Source organism: Lepisma saccharinum, chromosome 30, assembly GCF_977018435.1.
Source record: "Lepisma saccharinum chromosome 30, izLepSacc3.1, whole genome shotgun sequence".
In the NCBI taxonomy this organism is placed as follows: domain Eukaryota; kingdom Metazoa; phylum Arthropoda; class Insecta; order Zygentoma; family Lepismatidae; genus Lepisma; species Lepisma saccharinum.
Window position 1 is genome coordinate 33,308,825 of NC_139258.1, and position 23,541 is coordinate 33,332,365.

Genomic DNA, 23,541 nt, shown 5'->3' on the forward strand with positions numbered 1-23,541 from the left:
CTCAGGGATACTGGCAGACAGATTGAAGGAAGTCGTGGTATTGAATTCATCTCAGAAAGGATTTGTGAGGGGACAAAGTACTTCTGCAAATGTTTTTATCATAAACGAATTGTTGGCACTCATGAGACGTAAGAAGGGAGGTACAATCTGTTTTGTTGACATCTACAAGGCTTTCGATACAGTTCCTCATGCTGCAGTAGTTTCTGCATTGCGACAAAGAGGTATCCCATCTGGGTTCGTTGATGTGATAAAGGAAATGTATGCAGATGCTACAACGAAATTCAAAGGTTACCCAGATTCCACCATACCACTAAAACGAGGACTAAAGCAGGGAGATCCTCTAAGTACACTCTTGTTCAACATTGTAATTGATGAACTGCTGGAGCGAGTTCAGAAAATGGGGCACGGGATAACAATACGGAACGCGAAGGTCAGCATATTTGCATATGTTGACGATATTGTTCTGGTGGCAGAAAACAAGGAATCAGCACAGCATATCCTGGATGAAGTTGTGGCTTACACTGAGCAGTTGGATATGAAGCTCTCTACGAGTAAATGCGTAACGGCTACCATGATTCCATCGCCTCGCAGATGCCGCCTGGAACCATCGAACCTTCACATAAATCACGAACCTGTGCATGATCTGGTATTCAATGAGGCCTTCAAATACTTGGGGCATAAGTTCACGATCAAAGATGGAATCATTAGGGGAGATATAATTGGGATAATGAAGACGTTCATATTAATGATTGGAAGATTAGTGATGTCACCAATACAAAGAGTGGAGCTTTTATATAAATACCTTCTACCACGCTACAAGCACCAAATGGTGAACAGCTCAACAGGTACAAAATACTTGTATCGACTTGATCGGATGCTAGGAGCAGCTGTGAAAAACTGGCTACAACTGTCGCCATATACAAGTGATTCTTTCCTGTATCGCCGTAAAAGAGATGGTGGTCTGGGCCTGCCTCAATTACAGAAGACCATACATTTGGCTATACTAAAGCGTTATTGGAAGCTTCAGAAATCCCAAGATCCAATAGTGCAAGAACTTGTGAATCTAAAGGAGATGTCAGAATCTCTACAGACGAATACTGGAGTGAGGTTTACATGAAAGGCAGATCTGTCTCAAACAAAGGCGATTCAAATACACATGAAGCTCATAATACATACATACAGATACAGTTGGAGCAAAGATTTGGAGAGCTCAACGAAACTAGCAACAGAATATCTTATCTCATTCCATGATTTCAAACCGATGATCTAAATAATGAAAGAACACTAAGCAACAAATAAATTGGTATCATTTTTCTATTAGTTTTTATGAGCAACCAGAGACATCAAAACTTCAAATCTATCTCATTTCTTTACTGAAGGATATGCACACTTGTTTATTTCTGCGTGCAAATTGAACTAGAACTTTTAGGTTTAATTTGACGATAAATATTAAAGCTCTTCTAACTTCAGTGCTTCAGAAATAACTAACCGGACAGCTTGAAAAAAAAATCATAGGCTTAATAGGTTATTTCAAATTTCAAAGGAGTTAAATGTTATTCTGAAACAAATGTCAACGTCTTTAGTGATCTAGTGTGTTTATGTACTAGAAATGCACACGCAATCTACAATCATCATTACACTCATCATCCAATGTCTTTTACGACATAGAAGGTTGAAGGCAAAACAATTGAGGATGTCCTCTGTATTGGAAACCGTGCAATTACGCCTTGTGCAAATACCGTATGACCGTTTATGGACCGTAGATGGCCCGCGGTCAAATTACATATACATTTTTGAACAACTGTACCAAATTCAATACAAACTACTTAAGTATTAAAAATTTAGTAATTTGTTTGTTTTAATACTCAAGTAACTTGATTGTATTGAATTTGGTACAGTTGTCCAAAATAAAATGTATATGCAATATAAGAACTCATATCTATCGACATGAGTTGAAGATTTGTAACTTTGTACAAAGTATAGAATATTAATTTTATGGCTCAGATGTGTAATTTAGAGGCATGTGATGCTTAACAACAACTAAAATAGCACAATATAGGTAAAAAAAGAAATATGACTGTCGAACAAAGACTGGGAGTGTGTTGATATGTAAAAAGAAGTGCAGTTTGAATTGCAAACTAAGAAAATAGTATAAAAACAGCAGAACCTACACTGTGTAAACAAGTAAATGACAGTGAATTGAAATACTGTAATGCTTTTCTCAAAAATCTGTATTTATTTCAATGTAATTTATTTGTCGAATAGTTAAAGTTTGTGGACAATGAATAAAATTTGTGAAGCACAAAGATAGTTTTGCACTTCACGTGTTCGTCACATCTTGTGTTGATGTCTTAAGTGTGACTCCAAAGACAATGAACTTTCAAACATATATTCCTATCCTACGAGTAATTTGTTTGCATTGAATTTTTAATACTTAAGAAATTTGTTTGTACTGAATTTCTAATAGCTACTTAAGAAATTTGTTTGTATTGAATTTTTAATACTTAAGAAATTTGTTTGTATTGAATTTCTAATTCTGAAGTAACTTGTTTGTATTGAATTTCTAATTCTGAAGTAATTTGTTTGTATTGAATTTTTAATACTTAAGCAATTTGTTTATATTGAATTTTTAATACTTAAGCAATTTGTTTGTATTGAATTTTTAATACTGCAGTAATTTGATTGTATTGAAATTTTAATACTTAAATAATTTGTTTGTATTAAATTTTTAATATTGAAGTAATTTGTTTGTATTGAATTTATAATACATAAGCATTTAGATTATTAAAAGGTGTAAGTGGTGTAGATGTTATTTTAATCAACAGTACTATATTTCCTACGAAAAGTCTTAAATGTTGTTGAAATAGATACTAAACTCTTGCTTCTCTACTAGTTATAGTTATTATACGTGATTCAGCACTGATTAGTACACACGCAATTAGTTTATCTAAATCCAAAAAAGCGTACCAGATTATCCGTACCAACAAATAATTGTTTTTGTATTCTTTTTTTAGGAGGAGTTGACTTGGTGTTTTAAGTCCACTTTATGCACAGTAAGGCTAATGGGGAGTGGACATACAGTTTAAAGTGGGATCCCAACCACTATGTGCCTCCACCGGGTATCGAACCCGGACCCCTTGATTACAAAGCGGCGACGCTACCGCTGCGCCATCGGGGAGGGCCTTTCTTAGGAGGACTATTTCAATTTAGGTAGAATATTTTTTGGCACAGCTTAGGAAACGAAATGCAAGGGATAATGATGGTAACATCGCGAAAAAGAGCGAACAAAATCATTTAAATTTACTGTATTTCTTTGTCTCACGCCATTTAAAAAAACGTTCAGAAATTATGCTGGTACTGTACTTAGGTTAGGATTCGAATAAGAAGAGATAAGATACGAACACATTATGCAAAAAGCCTTCAAGACCTTTACATGAGATCTGAACAATATGGTTCAGAAATCTAGAAAAAAATGGTTTCCTTTTGTAAAACTATGTTACAGTCTAACAAACTTCAGAACCTAATCAATCCTGAAGTAAATTTTTAAATATAGAAAAATGTTCGTTAGATATGAAATGTAGTTAACAATGCTTTTTGATATGTTTGGACGAATAATATAAATTAACATACACGATTTTTTGTGAGGGTGTGCCTGTATAGCCTACACAATATTTGCAAAAGATACAGCCAGATCTATATTTTCCGACTACATTTACGTAATATCTCATTATCTCTTATTTCTGTCATTCGAACTTCTGTGTATGGGCGAAACATTTGATATTCTCTCTCACTCACTTCTTTCTGTCTTCCCTCCTTCTCCTCTTCTTCTTTCAAGAAAGAGAGAAGTAAAAGAAGGAAAAAACTGAACCCCCTCCTCTGTTTCTCTATCTCCCTCCCTTCCATCCCATTCCCCTTCTCTCTAGAAAGAGAGAGAGAGGAGAGATAGCGAGAGAGACATGAAAAAGTTTAATTGAAGTTTGGAAGAGACATAATTAAGTAACAAAGTTGTTGAACCAATCATTTCCACTTTTCGCCTTTTACATCTAATTCCCTACTGAATACGTCCCTTACCTGAGATGTCCCTTTGGGACTGAGAAATTTCAGCGCTCTCGGCCAATCGAAGACCTTGCGAAGGGGGAGACAGAAGTGGCAATGCATTCTGGGAGGACAGAAACGCCACCTCCTTTTCCGAGCATACTTGTGACCATGGCCTGAAAAATATAAACATGGTAGGGTCTAATATTATAAAAATAATAGTAATGTGACAAAAAGTATATTTCAGCATTAACACAATATAGATGTACAATGGGTTCTACATTATTACGTCTTGATTGGATGGACTGAGACACAGATTTGACTCAATCGAGTCTTGGGGTCAGCGACAACGATTTAGGCCAGTTTACTTTCTCTTGCGGGGTCAAAAAGTAGGAGCCAACTGCCCCCCACGCTCCCCTAATCACCGCCACTGCTTTTTCATGTGATGTGTTACAACAATAGCATGTTAACGTGCATAATCATAAGAGTGTTATTACAATAGCCGAAACAAAAGTTGTAAAAAATGTAAGTGAATAACTTTAAGTTTTAAACAAGCCACTAACATCCGGAAGGTGGCAAGGAGGCCACGTTCCCTGGAATAATTCATTTCAGTGACAGAAATATGTTAATTATTATTAGAATGGCATTGCAGGAACATGACGTGAAACAATGTTTTCTCAGGGAACAAGGTATGGTAGAAAATATGCCTCGGTCGTACCGCCAACCCCGCAAGAAATACCATGCTTGGCTTCCAGACAAAAATCTTGCGCACGTCCAGGCCCTTAGCAAAAATATAACTAATTTAAGAGCCACAGTATCGTACAGGTTCATATTCCCACATACAACCAGATTCTATAAGGAACAAATTTTGTCATGTAAAAGATTGTATTGTTTACTACGCTTTCAAATATTTATAATAATGTTGGTATTAAAAGTTTTGAGAAAATCATAATGTCTCCGTTATGTCCAAGCCGCGGGGCTGAAGTGGTAGTTTTTATCAAGACCAAAGCATGTTTTTGATCTTCGGGTTGGCAAGCAAAATTCTCCTGTGGAACTACTTATTCAAAGTGTCGCATAAAGTAGTCCATGTTATTAATAATTGTTGACGTGGCACAACAACGGTGCTGCCATCTGTTATCTGAAAGCTTACACACAATCACCTTTAGTAGAACTTTAACTCAGTGGATTAAAAGAACAAATATTATGGACATCATCTTATCAACGACACTTACAAACATCGAATAACAAAAATAAATATGTCGTTGATAAAGGCTGATATCCTTATCAACAAACGAAAACATATAGGAGAATTGAAATTACTACGCTATTTATAAAACCTGGGGCTGTAAAGTGGCACTCAATACACATGGACAAGGTAACACACGCCACACACAGGATAATGTCAGAGATTATACCAAGTTTATATGTGATTATACTGATTGTCTGTCCGAGCGCCAGAGCATCGTTTGTCTACAAGGTTACAGTTCCTGATGTACTACACGTAGAAGAGACTCAAGACAAAACAAACAGAAAAAACACAATAAATAAAAACCAGTCCTCACTCCCCCCCCCCTTTTGCATAAGCAAGAAAAACTACATAAATGCACTTTTGTTAATTTTGTAGGAACCTCGATAAACACCTGTCTGCTAGAAACCGTAGGACTCTTAGTTGAGTGAAGTGTGAAAAACACATTTTTCACAGAATTTTAAGCATAACATTTTGGTATCCAAAATAATTATAGATGTCTCATCATTTAATTCTAAGTCATATTCTTTCGACATGGAGACAATGCAATTGGTGGGGGGAGGGGTGCCTATGCAAATTATGGGGATGCATGATGAACATTTTCTTTCTTAAGTGGGAAATGGAATCTCCCCATCACACACACACACACTTTGGGTACTAGATGATGTAAAGGGAATTCACTATATCCCACTCCAGAGCAAGCTTTTTTTTTTAAAACCCACCTCGGAAATGTTTGGCGCCATGGTCCAATTCAGCTGGCCTCCGTGGCTTAATGGTTAGCACATCGCGCTATGACGCCAGAGGTCCCGGGTGTTTGTCAGTATCAATTTCATGATATCATCCCCATCTTCTCGATTAGCCAAAAGCGGCATAAAGGCGAAATAAAGTAAATCAATAATGTTCAACAAATCAAGCTTTCAGACTGCATGTCTAAGACTGGGAACCAGGGCAATACAGATCCCTTGGAAAAACAATTCACACGCTAAAATACCAAGATGAAGTATCTAGTTCGTGATCCCTGCCTTATCTCTCTTCACTCAGTAATCCACACCTAAGAGAGGCAATATAAGCTTCTGCCATTACCCGTTATACAATACGTGGTATATCACTTCTGTCGCAAGAACGTCGTGATATGAGCTCCTACAAAATTAAACGTGAAAGAATTTTGTGTACGTAAATCTCAAGTTCACCATTACTCCCCTTCCACACTATATTTTCTACAGTTCAATCTTCACGACTGATATTGGCTTAATGGAACGAACAAAGTGAGATTATAAATCACTGGCGTGTGCACCAACTTCATGGAAATGAAAACCAATGTTGAGAGACAGTTGCCTGTGAATTCCTTGTTCTTAAGGCATGAAGCAGAATCGGAAGTGAAATTGCTTGTGAACTTTTATTATTAGATTTCAACAGTCTTTGACTTCAGGCAGTTATGTATCCCAGCGAAACAAAAACAAGGTGTGCACGTTCAACATTCTTCACAATAATGTCAGTGGATAGCAATTGTAGAATGGTTGAAATTAGTACCACAACATTATTTCTTCTTCTTCTATCTTACCCAACCCAGCCTAACTTAGCGTTACTAATGACGTCACGTCAGCCACTAAACTGTAGTGGCAGCAATCACTACCTGGAATATCCTGTGCAGTGTGAGAACTAACAAAGGAAATGCCGGGAATTTCCCCCGTACAAAAAAAAATCCCCCTTAAATAAAATGGAGCTGAATGCGTACAGTGTATGCTTAATTATGTAGCAAACAATTGATAAAATCATTCATGTTCACTAACGATCCAGTTATCAAACATTCCCTTCTTGAAAAATTGAAACATCCATGCCCAGGCCAGGATTCGAGCCCGGGACCCCTGGCGTCGTGGCGCGATGTGCTAACCACTCCGCCACGAGGGCCGGCACAACAGTAGACTGTTTTCATGGTACGATACATGGACACTAAGTTTGACAATATAAATTTAGTCACGATTTCGGTGGTACTAGTTCGGTTTTCTACGACGCCAGTGGTCCCGGGTTCGAATCCTGACCTGGGTGTTGTTGGTATGTCGCTTCATCACTTTCATCATATCATCCCTCATCCTCGCCTTTAGCCCAAAGTAGCGAGGTAAAATAAACCAATCAAAATTTGCAGAAAATGGACATAATGAAGTAAGAAAAGTGCGACAGATGAAGGAACGCAATGAAACGGTGATGCCTTAGCCAGGACTCGAACCTAAGATCATCCTTCGAGTGCGGCACGAATTTCACTTCGCCACAGATGCCAGCTTCCCATAATGCTTCGCTTTCATTTAATCCAAGTACAGATGAATCACCTCAGTGCAATGCCCGCTCTGATAAACAACATCCTACTCACGCCCTCAGACAGCGTGGCTTGAAAACTGTTATGTTCATGCAGGAGAGAAAGATAACAGTTTCTTACGAAAATCCCAGCACACATTTCCGCAATAAAACTCCAGCTTCCAGACCACCAAAGTGCACCAACCGCAGGACACCGAACCATATCTCCCCCTCCCAACAAGGACGTTGTATCTGCTCCGAATCGAAAGCATTTCCTACAGCGTTGCCAACCTTCTGGTTAGAAAAAGTGCCAATTAAACTTTTCAACTATGCTAAATGCTACTAAATTTTGCTAGGATTTATTATTATTATTATTATTAATTTATTATTACATATTTATTAATTTATTATAATTGTTTTCGGATGACTATAGATTCAAGTTAAATTTATGCATAAATTTTGGATTTGTGAACTTGTGTCATCATTTACCATAGTTAAACAATATTGGAATTTCTCCATTAAATTAATGATTTAACTAATGAAATAGGATCAATGTAGTGATTTTTTTTAAATAATGGGAAAACTCGACGATTCGAAACTGCGTCCCGCTTGTTTAATGATTGATTGATTCAGTTGGTGTTTTAAGTCCACTTTATGCACAGTAAGGCTAATCGGGACTGGACCTACAGTCTAAAGTGGGATCCGAACCACTATGTGCCTCCACCGGGAATCGAACCCGGGTCCCCTTGATTACACTGCGCCATCGGGGAGGCCTAGGCAGGCCGTATACGGAAAAAAAAATTGCCCCTGGGTCAGTATACTACCCTTCGTTTGAACATGTTCACCGGAGAATTAAGATCCGCGGATTAAAATAAATAAATAATTTTACTCAAAATATAGTCCTTGAATTCAATTCACCTGTCTCCCAGGAACACGCGTTTGTAGATGATGCTAGATTTTACCACTATGCCAAATACAGGATGCTAGGTACCAACGAAATTCAAACTGTGCTAGGTTTAGTAGTACCATAATGCAAGGGTTGGCATCACTGATTTGCTACGAATGAAAGTGAAAGTTACGCGTTTGAGAAGGAAACGGGGATTTGCAGCGGCAGCCATGCTTCTGCTTAAGTAATGATCGTTCGCTTAAGTTCACAAAGATTGGGCAACTGCAATTCACACAAACATACCGCTACCGGATGGGGAAGTAAAGCAGCTATCACATGAGACTAAGGGTATATACGGTTTCCGATCAGGAAAAACTCGTAGAATTCCCAAAGATATGTGAATGCCAGATAACAATGAAGCCAGTTGACAAAGATTGATAAGCATATGTAAACTGAATTGTTGAAAATATCGTTCACTCCACTGATACGTCAGAAAATCCACACCAAGACGACAATTTTCCGCATTTGTACGCAATTATCAGATATAGACCGATCATTATTCATTTCCTGCATGTACTCAAACAGTATCGATATACGAGACCGATCCAATACACAACTGGAAAATGTTCCTAGAGCCTGAAAGGTTCGTTAACATCTTAATTAATGTGGATTACTTAAATATGCCTCACAAACAAGAACAACGATATACGAGTTATATTTCTTACATTCATAAAACAACGTGGCAGAATTTTGCACCAAATTAAGGCTTTCTATCGAAATATTGGATCAATTAAATTATCGGCAATTTTATCGACAACCGACATGCGCATATCGGTCAATGCCAATATTGTACCAATTAATACTGAATGACGTCACGGTCGTAAAACAAATTGCCTCCCAGATGGCGCAGTGGTAGCGTTGTCGCCTTGTAATCAAAGGGTCTCGGGTCCGATACCCGGTGGAGGCACATAGTGGTTCGGATTCCACTTTAAACTGTAGGTCCAGTCCCAATTAGCTTTAATGTGCATAAAGTGGACTTAAAACACCAAATCAATCAATCGTAAAACAAATTGTAACAGCCCACAGTAACGCCACTTCTCTTGATGTACAATTAGTTAATACTAGTTGAGTGTCCGGTGTTGCCCGGATATTAATTTATCACAATCTTCTATTAGACAGGAAAATAATGAATTCTAACCATAGTATAAAATAAACTTGGAGTTGAACGGCATTGGGAGTCACTATTCATGTTAGCGACCCCGAAAACTATGGATTCCACACTAATATCGGTCGTTTTCGATCATTTTTACATGTCACCCCTTCCCTCCCCTCCCCCTAGGGGTGCCAGGGGTGTCTTACCCCTACAGTATTTCTTTCCAGATTGCAAGTGATACATGTATGAAGTTTGGTTGGAATTGCTCCAGGCATTCGAGAGTTATGCCGGAACAAACATATACACACACACATCAATTGTTATATGTAGGTATAGAAGATTCAACATTCCCTAGTTGGTTTCTGTTGGTCAGTGGTTATATAAAGTTTATAAAACTCTTAAATGTTAATTTTAGGTATATAACAAATTGTTTATTCCTTGAAATTGCCTCTACGGTCTAGATTACGCCTATCTTGTGAACTATTCCGGAAACCTTATGAGTTTCATTAGTAGGACTCTTGAGTTCTAGCTAATTGATTTTTTTTCTGCATGTAAATATGAGTTCGCAACCGACTTATAAATGCTGGCACATTAACTGGAACCTAAATACCGATTTTTATTCCATACAAAAAGTATGCAGCATTTTCCAATTTGAAAGTGCTTACTTCTTAATATTTGCCTAAAAGTGCACAAAACTGAGACTTTGTCCATGAAATTGCAAGTAAGTTTTGTAATTATGTAAAATGTTCTTAATTTGTCTCAAGATTTATCAGAATAGAATCGAATTATTACAATGTTATTATACTGTTAAGGACTCTTGCAACCATGCTCAGGTATCGCGCTCAATTCATTTGATACTCTAATTCAACATACAATAAACCAATCACAATTACGAAACTCAAAATTTAGAAGTTCACAACGAAATTTTCCTACAAATACATATCATGCTTTAAAAAACAGTAAGCGTAGACGGAACTTGGCTGTTCCTTGTAAAAAGTCAACATGTGTAAGAATTTTAAAATGTTTGCCAAATATTTAAGAAATTTTAAGTATATAAATATCCCACTTATGGCACCTACTGATTCGTATATACGTGTGTGTCTAAGTGTATTGAGAATAGCTACTATTATATAGCTTGACAAGTCCGCCCCATATAGAATTCTGAAGAATTCATCACCTTCATATTCACTGGAAAACGAACATTATCACACACGAGTAATGTTGTTGATATTGATTGGACAAAAGTTATTTCGCCTCAAAGAAAATTCCTGTGCCAGAGAGAGAGAGGGGGGAGGGGGGTTGCGAAATTTTGAACTGAAAAACATCGATGTTAACTCCGCGCAAGAGAAGAAGCTATTTTGCATCACAGGAGGCTAGTGTGCTAGTAGGCAAATACTGACGTCACGTTCGACCTTGGTGCAGTGTTGCTTCGCTACGTTTACTTGCTGCTTCAAACAGTTTACATTTGCTTTGAAAGATCTGGTCATCGGCCAGTTTTCTTCCTGAGCACGGTGACCCAAAAGTACTTTACACTTTTAACTGCCACTGTAAGGATATTTGAACTGGCTGAAATGAAAATGAAATAAAAGCACAAACGTTACAATGAAGCGGAATACCAAATACCTAGGTTCGCGTTCATTTCGAGCCCCATTTATTTTGTTTCATGTGTGCACACAGGCTTCGAAATGGTGACCACAGTCACGCATGCTACAGACAGACTTTATGTAGCTCAGACGAAACGTTTAAGTGCATCATCGAAAAAAGATGTAGGAAGGTGCATAAAAAGATGGATAAAAGTGCATCTCTACTGAAAGAAACCCCACTCGCATTACATGATGCACTTTGGTGTTTCTCTTACCAAGGACGCATTTAGGGGGTTCCGGACCGCCCCGAGTACAAAAATTAAATAATGAAAATATGCGTTGTTTAACAGTTGTTGTATAATCGAGGGGTTATGTGCTTCAATTTATTTCAAGGCAGTAAATATTTAGTTTTTATAATTTTTTATACAGAGCATTCCCTGATATTCGCTACGAGACTCGGCGGCAAGCGGACCGGCGTCAGCGCTTGTCTTTCCCGGTGAACGGAGTCCGCGACAGTCGCACGCTACGGTCTGTTTTTTTCGCTCTCTTTCCCTTTCTGTTGACGTTGCAGACTGACGCCAGTATAAGCCTCCCTCGGAAGTTGTGTTGTGTCTTGTCCATGTGCTGAAGATTGTGGCTTAATATGGCACCACAAAAGTTTACATTACAACAAAGGATTTATCTTGTCGAGTGTTACTTCGGAAAGAGGAATTGTGGAGAAGTGCGACGACGTTTTGCAACGAAATTTCCTGGGGTTCCCGTTCCACATAGGACCACTATATTAAACCTCGTAAAAAAGTTTAGAGTAACAGGGTCAGTTCTGAATAAAAGTGGAAAGAAAAACCCACGTGTACTTACTGAGGAAAAACTCTGAGATAGGACAAAGGTTGGAACACTCTCCTCGGAAATCCATCCGCCGGCTCTCACAAGAAACGGGTGTTTCAAAAACCCTGTAGGTTCCCCGATTTGTCAGCTTGCGATTTTTATTTATGGGGAAATCTAAAAAATAAAGTATACAAAGACAATCTGCACACCATCCGTGAGTTAAAAGAGAGTATTGTACGAGAAATCGGGAGAATTACAGTAGACGAACTTTCCTTCGGGGATGCCAGGAATGTGTTGCAGCAGAGGGACATCATTTTCAAGGTAGTCAAGGTTAGTATACAATATGAAAACTGTAATTTTAATAGCCGACTCTAGCGACTGTCGCGAACCCCGTTATATAACATTAATTAGATGTGTGTGTGCGAGTGTCTTAAAGCTATCATAGTACAATGAGTCTTTTGTTGCATAACAACAACATAATTATTTAATTGGGAGACGATTGAGACTAACTATCCTACCGCACTGTCAAGGACGTATTTAGGGGCGAAGCCCGAGGTTCCGGACCACCCTTCTTCCCGAAAGACACCAAGTACTGATTTCCTTGCCAGAGCAGTTGCTTTAATACAAATTTTAGCGCTCTAACTACATGCTAGATAATGAACACATGATTTTATTTACCCCGTCTTTTACATAGACTATTAATGTAATAAAAACAATATTAATTTAATATTTATTAATTATTATTTTAATCTAATATAATAATTATTTTAATTTAAACGTTTATATTATTATTATTATTATTACTATATCTGAGACACTTGTTTCGGACCCCTCGCTCTTCGAAATAAATTTCTAAATAGGTGCCTGTCTCTTACGATATACATATGTACAAAAATGCACCAAATGCGAAACTGATTCTTTGCAGAGACCATAAAACACACTTTAGTGCATCAATCGATAAGTTCTTGTGCATTAAGTGATATGGTGCATTTAGCTTTCTGTGTGTAGTTTGCAAGAATGAAATGTACTTTCGCTGGCCGTGGGCAGCAGGGTTGTGTAATTACGCGTAAATGATTGATTTGGTGCTTTAATTCCACTTTATTCACAGTAAGGCTAATCGGGACTGGACCTACAGTTTAAAGTGGGATCCGAACCACTTGTGCCACCACCCGGTATCGAACCCGGGAACCCTTGATTACAAGGCAACGACGATACCACTGCGCCATCGGGGAGGCTCTAACTCTAATTACGCGTAAAAAAAAGGTTTTCTACATGGCATGTAAATTACGCGTAAAAAATGCGTAAAATACGTAGAAACCGTAAAGTACGTAAAAAAGTAGAATCAAACATAAAAATTAAAAGAAAATGTGGTTTTTGCGAAAGTTATTGTTATCTATGGTAATTGGCAGTGGCAGGAAAAAAAAGGCATCAAAAAACTTTCCTTCCCAACAACAGCGCCCGCAGAATTTTCTTCTCAAGGGGGGGGGGGGGCAGTCATGCAATTTATTAATATTATTGCTGATATTTTTACTATTATTATTTCTATTATTTTTGTTATTATTATTACTTCTACTGTTTTTCTTAAATTACATACATTTGTAATTGCCATATTGTGTATATCTATATACAGATAACTAATGTAAAATAGACTAAGCTTAAATGTAACCCTACTTAATAATAGCAATAATAATAGTTGCTGTAACTTACGGTCTATAAGTCATAGAAAACAATACTTTTTGTTATACAATATCGCTACAATTTCTCCATTCGAATTACATTAACTTTTTCCAGAAATCTCAGGGGGAACAAGTGCCCACCTGGCCCCTCCCTCCGGGAGCCCTTGCTTCCGAATTTCCATGTGCTCTTGTATTGGAATTTTACAAACAAAGGAATTTGAAGCTGTTACTTTGAAATAAATTGTCGTTAATCGTTATGTTATAATATAAGTACTAGTGCAAGACGTATGTATCAACAGGTTTCTCGAGTTTTTAAAATATGAAGAACAGTTCTACTTTTAAAAATTTGTTAGTGTGGGTGAGCGTGTGAGGTGGCTGTTTAAACAATCTTCAGAAAATGATGATTGTGTGCTGAAATATGTGAGAGAACTAAAGTTTAAAAGGTAAAAAAAAAAAAAAAGGTAAAGTGCACCCCTGTGCTTAGCACCACGCCATGAAGGCGTATAGGGGGTGTGGGGGTAACGCCCCACACTTTCTTGATCCGGTCGTGAGTGGGGGTGATGTGATCAGCATCACGCCCCTGACCGCCTTTACCCCCCAGGGTTTCCCCCAGGTACCCATGTTATTCGACGCTGGGTGGGTGCCGGGGCTGCTTCCAACGTTAGAAAAGTTCCTGGATTTGAACCGGCCGGGGATCGAACCCGGGACCTTTAGCATGGTAGTCAGACGCGTTACCGACTGAGCCACCGCGGCCTGGTTTTATATTACTAATTTACGAAAGAAAATATTTTTTTTACATCTGCTTAAAAAACTGGTTTTCTACGCGAAGTAAATTACTACTAAATTATGCGAAATTTACGTATAAAACGTAAAGAGTAAATTATCTTGTCAACCCTGCCCGTGTGCGTATTTACAAACCCTAGAGTGCTGCAGAACCAAGTGGATATAACGCCTTCTTATTGGCTGTGAGCACCGGAAGTGTTTATGTTCCGTGTCCGTCCTCTTTTGTTGGTCGTTTACAGAAAAAAATAGACTCGTGATTATCTAGTAATGAAGTTTGTAATCAAATTGGCGAAATTATGATAAGAAATATATATATTTGTATGGAAAAATATGGAAAAAGTTAAAAAATACAATTGAATTCTTTCCTGTCTATAAAAATCAATAATCCTTCGAAAAACAATAATGTAAAATATTTCTGAAAGCGCTTGTAACGTATGTGAAGTGATTACCTACCGCTTTATAGGAGAAATTTTATAACTTGACATGTGATAAATAATACCATTTTGTGTAATAATTTTAAAAACATGCTCAAAAATCAATATCAGTTTAAAGGAGTTTCCCATCATGTTAGGATGGATATCTGAAATCTTCACTGTCAATTTGAACCCTGCCATCTAGCGTTACTTTGAAGGAACACTGCATTAACTTCCGGAAGACAGCCAATCAGGAGACAAATATGGCTGCAGGTTCTGCAGCACTATAGGGTTTGTAAATACGCTGCCCGTGTACTAGGATTAAAATTTACAAGGTAAATTACATCTTATGTATATCCTACAATCGAATGAACGTGTTGATGGATATTTTGTCTACATATAATGAGTCTATTATTGTTTTTCCTGCTTAAACAACCCCTGCTACTTATAGCCAGTGTTGTAGGGTAGGGTTTACATTCTGATTAGAGCTAATCTTTAAGATGATATTTTTAAACATCCAGAGGTCTCCGCAAATGATTAGAAACTCAAACTTTTCACTTGTGGCGTTGAGATTCTTTGTGTAACAATCGAGTTGAAGTCACTGTTTGATGCAGTCTAATTTTGATTGCCCAAAACTTGAGACATTTACGTCAGATTTTGTGCTTTATGGAAATATCTAGAAATTAATTGCTCAAGGCAATGAATGTTCCCCACCCAAAGAATGTAAATATTGGGAGGAGAAAAAACAAGAAGAAATTTTAACAGGGTCCAAAATCGAAGTTCTGGGACTAGTACAATGTTTATCTGTGGTGTAAAATCAAAACAGATGTGAAATTGATGGGTTTGTGAATAACGATCTTATGAACGAAGTTTCAGGGGGTGGGGATCGGCTCGCTTTCGATAGCGAGACCATTGAAAGGTGTTCCACTAAGAAGGGTTGTTAAAAGATCCAGGAACCCAAGGGTTCTATTGGGTTCCGCTGCAGAACCGGAATCTTTTATCTCGCACAATTTAAATTCGGTACAAGTTGCGTATTGTTTCATTTCAATACGGACCTTGGACCCTATTTAAACCGATCCGGAAAAAGGGTTCCTGGACCGCATTTAAACTGATCCGGAAAAAGATTATTGGAACGAATTGAAATACTTTTACAGACAAAAAGGTTCTTTACGGTCCAGAACCAATTTACGCTTTCTGATTTTCTCTCCTGGACCGGAATTAAATTATTTAAAATTCCTGGACTTTTAAGAAAGTTTGGGTTGTGCGACTTTTGAAACACACTGTATTAAGTTTTAACTATTACGAAAGCGAAAATTAAACGTTGCCATTTTCCCTATTTTAATGAAGGATGTTACAAGTTCGGCGACTTGCGTCACAATTCTGGACGTCAAACAACCGCGAAAAGGCCTTGCCAATGAAAGTTTTCATCATGTACGTGAAGGGAATTAAGCCCCGAGACCTTGCTGGAACGGAAGTGTCCGACTTGTCACAAATGCTGAGTCGATTTTCTGCAAAGTTGTCAGGCCGCTGCACGCCAGGAAAAGTGCAGAGCTTGCAGCAGCATGCTTCACAGCGCCTTGGGCATGTGGAACAAACGCCTCGAGTGGTGTGGAGGAATGTAAACAAGCTGCTTAGCATGTAGTTCAATGTCAAAGGCAGAAACGGATGCATGCATTGTGCGAGTGTTGCATAATGCCAACAGATGTCACTACTTTCTCATTATTCGAAAAGGATGCTTCTTCACCTTGCTTCTAAGGAAGTTTTTGATTATCAATCGTGATAAATCTGCTTAGAATAATTAGATAAGGAGTTAGTTCTTACGTGTGAAACCCTACAACAGGTAAAGTCTGCTTTTGCTTTCTCAACAGCCTCCCTCTATAAAATATTAACTACTATCGGATTTATTACAGTAAAATTAAATACAATCTAAACACCATACACTTAACATTATTGTAGATTTTTTTTGCAAGGCTCAGGAGAATTTTAAGCCTACTCGTATTTTACAAAATGCTTCTCTGTGCGAAGATCTCGCCATGATATTCTATATTGGAAAAAATGGGTTAATATTCGTGATGGGTAAAACGAGATTTCTGTCACAGCTTAACTGTAGCTGCTACTTGTTCATCACACTTGTGATTTTTCCAGGACTATAGTTTAAAAGGACCCTGGACTCAGCGTTACCTGCACAGAAACAACGTGGTAAGGACGTTTGCGATGACATTTTAAATATCAAATTGAAGGGTGACTTAACACCCTGTACAGTACCTCATACAAGAGAATTATATGAAATTTGATATTTTCGAATACTGATTCCCCTCATACTTCCTCCAGGCTTGAGACTGGCAAGCGATGCCTCCTCCCCTGAGATTTCTGGAAAGAGTTAAGGCAATTCGAATGGTGAAATTGTAGAGATATTTTATAACAAAAAGTATTGGTTTCTGTGTTACGGCAACTATTATTATTATTATTATTATTATTATTTGAAGTAGGATTACATTTAAGTTTACAGTCTACTTTACACTGATTATCAAACTATAAAAAACAGCCATTTGTCCTACACGAATTAATGTTAAGTATACAGTTATGCAAATTGTATAATAGCCGCCGCTCCGAGGAAGACTCATCCGTGAATGGCACTGTATAGATGCACAGAATATGGAAATTACAAATGTATGTAATTTGAAAAAAACAACAACATAAGTACTAGTAGTAGTAATAGTAATGTAATATTATTATTATTAATAATAATAAAACCAATAGCCGGCCCTCGTGGCGGAGTGGTTAGCACATCGCGCTACGACGCCAGGAGTCCCGGTTCAAATCCTGGTCTGGGCATGGATGTTTGTGAGTGTCTATTCATCAATTTCATCATATCATCACTCATCCCCATCTTCGCAAATTAGCCAAAAGCGGCACAAAAGCGAAGTGAAATAAAGCAAAAATCAATAAAACCAATAATAGCAGTAATAATAACTAACAACATTATTAATAGTAATAATATTATTATTATTACTATTATTATTATTAATAATAAAAAATTTGCGACTTTGCCCCCGCCTGAAAAAAATTCTGCGGGACGCAACCACAGGTGGTCAGACGGGTCATTGCCCCCAACCTTCGACGGAAGTCAATTCTAGGGGGCAAGGGGGACAAACATTGACGGTCAAGGGCACCTTCAGGGGAGGGGGGCACAGAGGAGCAATTACCCACTTCGATTCCAAATTTTATGCAAATAAAAATACATTTTGTAAAATTTTCTTGCTTGCTTCGCTCGCATTATCTGCTTTTCGTCAAGTTCAGAGCTGTAGCTAGAGGCGGCGGGAGTCGGCCACGGGCGCCGAATGATCAAGAAAAGTTATAAAAAAGAGAATGCCACGGCGTCCAGTGACATTATTTGCGCCCTATTAAATCAATATTGTTTTCAATTGCAAAAATTTGATCTAAATTTTTTTTTGCTCGCTTCGCTCTCAATTATCCTGGTTTTCTGTAATCTAATGTATTTAAATAATATGTGTTGTATATTTGTATTGAATAAGCTTTGAATACCTACACAATTTAGTGTTACCTTGTTGTATATGTATATTCTTATTTTATGTCGCTTCATGTTGCATATGTGTAAAACATATGTTGTACATGAAAGTTACACATGTATCTTCGGAATGCATATTTATCATTCATTTTCTGCCATTCAAAAATACAATGTGTGTGCTTGATTTCCATCATTAGCTAATGTGAAATTGACTGTGTTAAAAAAAAAATGTTCCAAACAAATGCTTTAGCACAGACTTCTACCCCCTTTTTGCGTAATTTACGAGGATGATAACGTCTTTGATACTACTAATACCAGTAGTAGTAGTAATAATAAAGCCATTATTAATGTTATTATTATTGGTACGTTTATCCTGGTACTTGCCCCCCCCCCCCCCAGACAAAAATTCGTGGTTGCACCTCTGGTATTATATTTATTCACAAATTTTGTCTGACAAAAATAATTGGAGTAATTAATTCAGCATAAACCGGGGGGGGGGGGGGGCAAATGTTCTACCGTTTTGGGCGGAGTGCGTCCCGTTGTGCGAGAAACAGGATTTTTCCCCCAATTACCCCTTTCGGACGATAACACGCCAGTCATAACATGGACATTATTACCAAACAACAAGATCTTTACAACTTTCACCACTATGCATAAGCATTCAGAAAAGGATTTATAAAATTTGGGCCCTAACGACATTATTATTACTATTATTATAATTATTATTATATTATGGAACGTAGCAGCAAATAGTCACACCGAGAAAATTGAATCAATTCAGAAATTATTTATTAGGTTACTTTGTATGAAAGTGAAAAGTTACGCACACACATCAAAGGAAAAGAAACTTACACTACACTACATTACAGTAGCCACACTGGCCGCGAACTAAGAAATCATGATCTGTTTTCAACTGTCAATATCCCTCAACTGGACTTTCAGTTGTCATTCGAAATATTTACATTCGTTTCTTCGAGGAACAATTGTTTATATTCGAGCACTGTTACGTGACTTCTGAAAACAGGATTATTCTATAATGTAAGAAGTTATTTAAACGCTGAAACTCCTTTCTTCTACCTTATTTCATGAAATAATCAAGTAAAAGGGCTTTACATGTATTTTGTATTTTATCATAATACAGTAAAACCTCGTTAAGCCGGACTAATGGGGGATAAGTTGACCGGTTTAACGAAAGTCCGGATTAACTGAAATAACCTAATAGAACAGTAGAAAGTGCATTAAATCTCCGTTTATAGCAACAAAACATGTTTATTGTGGTATATTTAAAGGGCACAGGCCTAAATACACTATACAGTACAAAGTGTGCGGGAAACAGAATTTCATCAGTGGTTGAGTGCCTTTCCTTAGGGAAGTTCTCTTGTTGACTTCTAGCCACATTTAAAACCTTGAATTCTGCCTTTTTTCCCCTTTTGCCTGTCCGGATTAATCGAAGTCCGGCTTATCGGGGTCCGGATTAACGAGGATTTACTGTATTAAGGAATTTTAATAGTCGATGGTGTTCGTCACTTCTGCCTCTTCGGCGTCTCATTTTTGTGCGGCCCCTTGGCTATTTTTGGGGGGTGTTTCAGGTGGTCTGGATCCGTACCCACCCCCAAAAGATTTATTACTAAAATTAAATAATGAAAATAGTGAAATAAAATAAAATTAAATAATGAAAATATACTTCTTGTTTAATCGAGGGTTGTTTATTACCGCCAAACTTATTGGAAGGCAAGGATTATATTGGGATTATTCGGCTTTGAATGACAGCACCAAAGAAGATTTATTACTTATGACGTAATATTCATAAAATATCGCTAGGAACTTAACTTTACGCCAATTGGATCTAACATCCTTTTTTTATATTCAGTTCTTTATCTATTTGACATTAATTTCTTACCAGGGCAGTTTTTTTGTTACAAATTTTGCTGACCTTAACTACACGTAAGCTAAATAATGAATGCGTGCTGTTATATCACTATTCTTATACTGTCCTATTCATGTAATAAAAATATAATATTAATTAGTTTAAATATATTAATTAATATAACTACTCGTATAATAATAATAATTATTATTATTGTGAGGCACTTGGTTCAGATTTCTCCCGAAATATATTTCTAGATAAGTGGCTGGCTATATAGCCAGGCACGTATTTAGATATTTATTTCGGGTGGGGCCGAACTAAGTGTCTCAGATATAATAATAATAATAATATTGCAATTAAAATAATAGTAATTTATTAAATTAAAATAATATTAATAAATATTAAATAGTTCTGCTCAATATATAAAAAAAACTATAAGAATAGAGATATAAAAGCAATGATGTGCGTCTACGCGTAAACAACGATAGTCTACATTCTACACGTAGATTACGTAATCTATTTAAACAACATGGCGAAAGGTGATAACTTAGCAAAGGGCGCCGTGGAATTAAAAAAAATATATATACTGCGTATCAGTTGCTGATGTGTTTCGAGAACTTTTCATACTCCTTCTTCCAAATTCGAACAATTACTCACCTAGGAAGAAACCTAATATAAATAATATTCTAGTGTTTTATTGGAAAAATACCACTTTTGCCTCACGACTGCCATCTGTTGTTGTTTGTTGCATACTATTTATCTTCTTCCATAGTTTATGACAGAAGAGAAGATAAATTTTGTTGTAAATAGGATTCTTTTCATTTCGTTAGGAACCAATATAGTTGAAAGTGTCACTTTCTTTTCATGAAACCCTTGAAAATTAATTTTAATGCACTTTAGATTGTCTACGTAGTCTATGTAAACTATAACCCAATGTAATCTACGCGTATATTACGTGTAGACAAGGCATGTAGACGTAAACTTATAGTCTACGGCACATCACTGTATAAAAGCATGTATTCTGAAAGCAACTGCCCTGGCAAGGATATCAGTGCCAAATAGATAAAGAATTGAATATTTATTAAATAACAAGAAAGAATGTTAGATCCAGTTGACGAAAATTAGTTTCAGATTAATATCAAAGTTCGGCAGAAATAAATAATCCTCGATTATACAGCAATTGCTAAACACGTATATTTTCATTGTTTAGCTAATGTTAGTACTTGGTAAGTCTTTCAGGGGAAGGAGGGGGTCCAGATCCTTGAGCCTCGCCCAAAAATTAGTCCCTGGCAGTGCGATAGTATAGTTTAATCTCAAGCGTCTCCCAATAAAATAATTACATTGTTGTTATGCACCAAAGGAGTAATTGTACGTAGTATGTTAGCTTTTGTTTACACACACGCACACATTAAATTAATATTAAATAAAGCAACTATAAAAACTAAATACTTAACCGCCTTGAAATAAGGGCTAGAATGAAGAATACGGAGAATGTCTCCAATTTCGTTAATTTTTGGTATACTAACTAAATTTGGCCTTCTAATCACGAATCTGTGGTTAAAATGCGAGGGTCACGTGAAAAAATTGTACACTTACGTCTATATGTGTTGCCACGAACCATGCACGTGTAGCCCCAAGAACAGTTTCCGGTAAGGTTAGGTTAGTCAAACTTAGTTAAAATTTTGTTCCCAAAAACAATGCGATACAGCTGTAAAAAAAAATCCACTAATATTGGCTTTTTTTCCCGATTTCCACACGTGAACCCGCATTTTAACAACAGATTCGTGATTAGAAGGCCAAATTTAGTTAGTATACCAAAAATTAACGAAATTGGAGACATTCTCTATATTCTTTACTCGCTCCGAAGTAAGTTGAAATAAAAAAACCTTGATTATACAACAAATGTTAAAGCATGTTTTCATTATCCAATTTGGTACTAGTTTACTATCCTTCGGACACATTTATTTATTTTTACAGAAGAAACTACTTACCGTAATAAGTTCCTGTAGCATTGTCGAACATCGGGGAAGTGTTTTGTGTGATGTGGGAATGTTTCATAGCTGAAATTCATGTTGTTCGTTGAAAATTAATTCTCCGACGGAGAATAGCTAGCCCCACGAACCATTGGCGCGTGGATAGGTTAGTTCTGTTAGGTTAGGAAATATAGTTAAAATTTGGTGTCGTGTTAGTATCAGGATCTAGAAATTGGAAATAATTGCGAACCATTGGCGCTAGCCCCACGAACCATTGGCGCGTGGTTAGGTTAGTTCTGTTAGGTTAGGAAACATAGTTCAAATTTCATCAAAACAACGTTGATACACCTTGAGGAATGTTCCGCGAAGCAGATACGTAAGTACGAATGTCAAAAATTGACAAAACGAAAAAATTAGAGGTGTCCGAAGGAAAATTTTTACCTTTAATTTTTGTCCCCCCAAAAAAGTCCAGACCCCCTGGACCGCCTAAATACGTCCTTGGCTATAGCATAAGATAGCGTAGTGGCAAATCCCCCTCCGTAAAACAACATGCAGAAAAACCTAACTACATTCGGTCACTCACCTTCTGATGTCCCATTCGGATCTACTCGTCACATGCTTGTCCAGCAAGGGGGTACTGGAAGCCTTCGCTCGCCGGGCAGACTTGGAGACCCCTCTTCGACGCCTGCCTGGGCTGCCCCCCACCTCCTTGATCGGCTGCGGGAAAAACAACTTGTTAGCACACATACTTCACAAGCTCGTACAGTCATAACTACACCGAAAAAACTATTACAATTGACGTCAATAACTCCACACAGAACAAAAGAACATCGCATTACATATCACAAAGGAATTCCTTAACAACGATAAGATTTATAGCACGATAACGCACAAGTATCCGTGTTCTAATCTTTGGCATTTCGATGAATGGACACCGCGTGACGCAAAATTGGGATTAGGAAAAATGACACTAACCACTTCGCCTGCTGTTGTAGGTGCGTAATGTGCAGAACACTTGAAGGGGAGCGTCAGAACCACGTCGTAAGCCAACACCTGCAGGATCATCGTCCTGTGTGGTGTGCAACTGACAGAAGTGGCCGGGTCGACCAGCTCACAACACGAGCAAACACCGTTTGCCGGAAGGAGCGAGTGGTGGTTGCAGCTGAGAGCTGAGAAATCAGTCACCGCTACGTCAGGACTGGGTAGCCCCATTCATGCCTCCAGGGTGGGCAGTGCTTTCCGAATACAACCAGGTTAACTTTCCCATCTGCGCTACAAGTAGC

The 23,541-nt window shown here is 37.6% G+C and overlaps 1 protein-coding gene across 5 annotated transcripts in view; it reads right to left on the reverse strand.

Annotated features, from left to right (window-relative positions):
- RhoGEF3 (Rho guanine nucleotide exchange factor 3) overlaps nucleotides 1-23,541 on the reverse strand; it is an 831,957-nt gene that overhangs the window by 72,040 nt on the left and 736,376 nt on the right. For all 5 annotated transcript variants that reach the window (XM_083115351.1, XM_083115352.1, XM_083115354.1 and 2 more), the window contains exons 4-5: nucleotides 22,842-22,975; nucleotides 4,072-4,211 (exon numbers count right to left, since the gene is read on the reverse strand). In XM_083115351.1, the coding sequence (XP_082971477.1) occupies nucleotides 4,072-4,211; nucleotides 22,842-22,975 (274 nt within the window). The remainder of the gene's footprint in view (nucleotides 1-4,071; nucleotides 4,212-22,841; nucleotides 22,976-23,541) is intronic.